At 40.4% G+C, this 5,801-nt stretch overlaps 1 protein-coding gene across 1 annotated transcript; it reads right to left on the minus strand.

The window, feature by feature from the left end:
• Positions 1–536: 536 nt before the first annotated feature.
• Positions 537–4,875, minus strand: nfil3 (nuclear factor, interleukin 3 regulated). Its single transcript, XM_084035680.1, has 2 exons — positions 4,695–4,875; positions 537–1,912 (listed from the first exon to the last, which is right to left on the minus strand). Exon 2 carries the CDS (start codon positions 1,793–1,795, stop codon positions 680–682), a length of 1,116 nt encoding a protein of 371 aa, XP_083891806.1. The 5' UTR covers positions 1,796–1,912; positions 4,695–4,875; the 3' UTR covers positions 537–679.
• Positions 4,876–5,801: the final 926 nt, after the last annotated feature.

Consider the following 5,801-nt stretch of genomic DNA (forward strand, 5'->3'; position numbering starts at 1 on the left):
AAACATAATATTTTTGTATCCTATTTTTTAAACCAGGCTCTATTTTTCACTTCTTTATCATGATAGCAAGCTACACAGCTTTTGCCAAGTTACATAAATTCACTACGCTGAGTACGCTCAACGTCATGTGTTTTTATATCGTCCTGTCATTCCTCACAGGAAGTGTTGAGTTCCTCCTTCAATGGAATAAGCCTGACTGTTCCTGGTAGGCTTTTAATATATAAATGTCATTGATTCTAACTTAATAGTGGTCAAAAAAATACAGAAGGAAATGGGTTTAAAGACTGAATGAAAACAATGTGTTAGAGAAGAAAACATGTCATGACTCTGCAGTAGCATTGTACATTATACTCAATGTATCATGTCAACTATTACAGTAGGCAATTCCACCTGCTTGTTGGTTTTACTCATTTAGTAAACAGTGCGTTTGTGCTTTAACAGCTATTATTTAAAGACCTTTCATTCAAAACTGTACAGTGATCGAAACATTTTTTTAACCCCAACAACTACACACATCAACAACAAATACAAAAAATACAAAAAGGTTATGCAGAGAACCATAGTTTTGATAATGACTTGTGATGATCAGTGGTGTTTTTGGTGGATTCTATCACAGAGCCTTGCTGTGCAGCAATCAGTCTTTTCAGCGAGGACAAATCCTCACCCTCCGAGTATTCTTTCACATCCCTAACGTTTCGGTTTGAGGCTGGGCCTGTTGCAGCGTCTCTGTGCTGCTTTTGTGCCACTGCTCAGACTGGTGGGTCCAGTCTTGCATGTTTGTAACCTGGAAGGACAAAGGGCATGGGGAGGACTGAGTGGTCTTGAAGCATCCTCCATTTGAAACTCTGCCGGGAGACAAGGACCTTCCAGAAGACTCGTAGTCTGGGTCGATGGCCTCCACTTTGATTTGGACGGTTCTGGCTTTGATCCGCAGTTTGTGGGGCAAAGCTGAAGAACTGGCATCTGGCACTTTGTGTGTGGAGACAATGACGCTTCTCGGATCAGAAACGGGCGGCATCAACCCTTTAGGGACCTGCTGCTCGTCCTCACCGTCTGATGCTTTGCTCACAGTGCCATCGTCTGAGCTCCTGGGAGAGTTACTGGATGACCTAGTGAGCTGCAGGAAAGGAGCCGGCTGGGAGTAGATGCCAGTCAAAGGACTGCTCACGTAGTTTCTATAGAGTTCGCAGGGACTGCTCCTCTCTTGTGCACAGCTGCCATTCTCTGCTGGTTCCTGCTTGATCTCTGCAGTTCTGCACACACTAAAGCTGTCCTGAGTTGCAGTGCATGTCTCGGGTATGTGAGGTGAATGCTTGATGACCGATATGCAGCTGCTGCGCAAGTGAAGAGGCTCCCAAACCCTGCCGGAAGAACTCGGGCCAGCATTGGGTGGAACGAATTCTCGGTGGAGGTTGATATTGGTGGAGCTGGATACATTCTGGACTTCTTGGGCGTATGCTGCCAAGCTCACCAGGCCAAACTTCAGCTTCAGCGACAGCAGCTCAGCCTTCAGGGAGGCGTTCTCCTCCCCGAGGGCCATCAGCTTGTTCTCCAGCACCACGTCATTTATGCGGCGCTTCTCCCTGGAGCGTTTGGCTGCCTCGTTGTTTTTGCGACGCCTCTCCCAGTAAACGGGGTCTTTCTTCTCTTCGGGCATAAACTCTCTTTTCCTGCGACAAGTCGTTTTCGCCTTGAATGGAATTCCAGAAATGTTGTCTCTATTAGCGCCTTGTAAAGCCAGGACCAGGGTATCCTCTCCACGACTGGAGTCCAACTCTTGCTTGATTGATTGCATATTATCACTGTTGACTACTGTCAAATATGTTCAAAGGTCTTTAATTGTACACCATCATGCCTGAATGCAGCAACAGCAACTGCCACATTGGATTAATCCACTTGAGTCGAGGAAAATCTGTGGAGTAAGAGACAACAAGAGCTGTTCAATGTCTTTGCCAAGTTGAAACAAATCCAAGTGCAACACACGCTTTCTTAAATCAATTATTAAATAATACCACTGTATATAAGTGTTTAATTGAATAATTATAACTTTATTTATATAGCAACTTTAAAAACACAAGTTTACAAAGTGCATTTGACAGAGCAAAGCAGATAGATGGTACCTGTTGTCATTCATTATGACAGACTGTTTACATTATCTGTTTAACATCGTTTCATGTTTACATTAGAGGTGTAACCATTCATTCGATTAATCGATTAATCGATAGTCAGTCCTATAGATTCTACTAAATCGATCTGCTAAAATAAATAAATACAATGAATCGTTTTGGCTTCACCAATAATCCATATAAATGCATTTAATCGGATGAATCGTGATTCTTACTTGTGATTAATGTTTTAATACGTTTAAGACACTCTCTCCCCTGCCAGCATGTAGTCTATTGAATAATGTTCAAAATAACTGAGCAATGTTTAATTACATTGTTGTATTCAGCATAAAATATTATGCAGGTTTACTTTTTTATAGAATAAATGTTATTTTTCACCTTTCAGAGGAATACAGATAGTCTCACTCGCATTATTGCATGTTTATTTCATGGATATAGAATTTGGGTTACAAGTTACTGAATCGAATCGTTACAAAAAAAAAAAAATCGTCCTTGAATCGAATCGCCAACTACTGTATCGTTAATCGAAGTGAAGCCAAAGATTCACACCCCTAGTTTACATCAGAAACAATTTTACATATTTGATCTGTAGTCAACTTAGTTGGTCTAATAATTAAGCGAGGAGATTTTTATTCACATAAAATATTGAATAAAATGATTGTTGTGGTGTTGGTATAGAATTCTAACTATTGGTATTGACTAGTTTCAACCAGCCTTACTGTGTCATAACCGACCAATTATAAGAGTTCAGCAAAGACAAAGAGATGGTGCAAACCATGACATGTATGGAAGGAAACGTCAGTACCAAATACTGGATTAAATTCAAGGTTTATTCATGAATGAAACATTAGAACCATGCCTCGATGGTGTGGGGTTTCACTACACTATGTTCTCTGTAATGCTGTTTTCATTCTGGGAGTTATAATCCGAATAGCTTGTCATTCAAAGACCATGCAAATATGCATAAATATGCAAATCCTTTATGGGGGAGTCACAATAAATACATTCCAATAGTAAAATAAAATATGCTACTCTTTCAATAGGGGACAAGTCACAATAATGCATTTGAACAGTATTATACATTCATGGGCATCCCACCCATTCTATTTAAATCAAGCATATTTTAAAACATTTTGTTTTGTAGCTTATCACGTCTCTACCATGATAGTGGTCTGGATCACAGGACCCCCATATAGCATTAGCCTCTGGCTTTTTTAAAATTACATCTACATTACGATGGCAAATATCAAATATTATAACCATTCCTCGTCATTTCCTTCTTAACATCCAAAAGTTATATGAACAGTAAACATTTTTGCTTCAAGAATGTTTCCTAGCCCTATTTATTCATTACATTCAATGTCTTCTGTTTTCTGTCTTGACAATATTCAACATTCTTCTCTTGTTATTCATTCAGCACGTCTAGGCTACTAAAATTTCTTTTTTCAACCTCAAATATAATCTTTACATCTACACACAAATCTAAAATACATCTATCAATCTTATTTTTAGACTATATATATTGGATAGATTTGGAAGTCTACATTTTACCATGTCAAAAAACAGCCATAAAACCGATCCCCACTTCTGGATTGCTTATATATGTATGATTTTGAACAACAGGCTCGGGTTACTGCATGGATCTTTTCTGACAACAAGAACTAATTTTGGATCGCACGTTATAAAAATAGGTGGCGATATTACCGGAACTCGAGTTCACCGTTAGTTCAGGCTGTGTGGAGGGACGGCAGCGGTCTATTGTCCCAGATTCCTGCATTGTGTCCGGATAGCACAATAACCTCGGTGCTCCCGGCTGCCAGAAATGTCTATGGCTGCAGCCATTATCAATGTTTGCTGAATGGCAATACCTTCCACTGTTTGTTCTGCTCCGCACGTGTGCGTCAATTAAATACCTCTTACTACACAACAAACGGGCGTGTGACGCCATGTGCAACCGGCGGTGCGGAGACAATGTGGGCATTCACTCTGACACCGCCTCGCTTACTCACGACCCCGCCGTGTGAAGCGTCTCTACGCCCTAGAAAGTACGCGCTTCTAACGGGAAGTGGGACAAACAACAGAGCAGAAGAAGTTGCGTTGTCAAGGTTACTTGGTGAATACTGACTCACAGTAGTCACAACGACAGCAGCCACGAGGCTTTGCTAGCGTTACGTTACTGCCGTATTCTGGGTTATAACATTGTGTAAACTCCTGCTGAACGGCAGGGCCCAACGTTACGTGCCTGAATACAATTCTGTACACGTCTCCTTTACCGGCCCCTATCTGGCTTTTATCCGCTAGGCACTTCCGTTACAATAACACAGATGCGACATAACACACCTTAGCTCCAACTTGAGCCTGATTTTAATGAGAACCTTAATTCTACATTTAAAGTGTAACGTTACGCAAGAAAACATAGTGGTAAACGTTAGCCACATGGCAGAGTTTAAGCTAACGCTAGCAATGCGCGGCTGGGATTCTGGCATCTTCTTCCGAACACGACATCAACACCCGAGAACAAGGTTGGCTTCATGTCGTGCTCATATTAAATGTGTACATTTCTACTACCTGGTCCGGGGTTTGGTGTGGCTTCCTCCGCGTATGAAGCACAGAAGAAGTAAAGTTTCCCATCAGCTTAAAAAGAAATAACTGTCGATGAAACCCTACAAGTTGCGAACTACCTGGCTCTTTCCTCCCTTGGATTTTTCCTCTCAAGGTGCTACTGACTCAGGGATCTGTGTTAGTGGGTCAGCGGTTAAAATGGACTGGCAAAGTAGGATTAAATGACAGCAAATGCAGCCAATCGGAATGCAGCATTTTCCGATTTTAGCCAATGACTCTTGGCTTCAGCAGAGAGCTCAAATTTCATATCAAATGTATGTCGTCATCTGCAGAGCGCGTGGGGCCTTCAGGTGCGTCAGTGTTATCAGGAAAATTCCAATACACACCAGCACATGATCTAATCACAAACACAACTTCCCTGTCTTCATGGCTGATTAAATTGTTTTTTCCTCTGTATTATGTTCTACGCCTGCCTTGCTAATGTAGTTGAAATAGCAAACCTGTTGTGTATAGTATGATAGTAAATATAGTTTAAATGCAGAAGAAATTACAAACATGTACAGACATTAACATTTTTTAATTAATTTGAATGAAGTAAAACAAATACAAAAAAATATTAGAATATTAAACATTAGAAATGGGAAAACCCAAATGTCTTAACAGAAAAAACAAAATAATTATAGATATAGCAAATGCAAAATAATAACTACTGTATACGTTTTTTGTTGTTTTTATTACAAGACAAAAAGACAAGACACAATGCAAGAGGACAATAAGGAGAGTGTACACAGACACAATTTGTCAGGGGATGAGTGATGATCATTTGTGTGTGTGTGTGTGTGTGTGTGTGTGTGTGTGTGTGTGTGTGTGTGTGTGTGTGTGTGTGTGTGTGTGTGTGTGTGTGTGTGTTTGTGTGTGTGTGAGTGAGTGTGTGAGTGAGTGTGTGTGTGTGTGTGTGTGTGTGTGTGTGTGTGTGTGTGTGTGTGAGCAAGTAACAAATTCTATAATAATAATAATGACAATAATGATGTACCTGAATAATACAACTTCCTTTGCCACCAGCAGATATAACTACCAAAACAATAACTTCAATTTAAAAGTAACAATTGCATA

The sequence above is a fragment of the Eutrigla gurnardus genome (genome assembly GCF_963514095.1).
Source record: "Eutrigla gurnardus genome assembly, chromosome: 19".
NCBI lineage: Eukaryota > Metazoa > Chordata > Actinopteri > Perciformes > Triglidae > Eutrigla > Eutrigla gurnardus.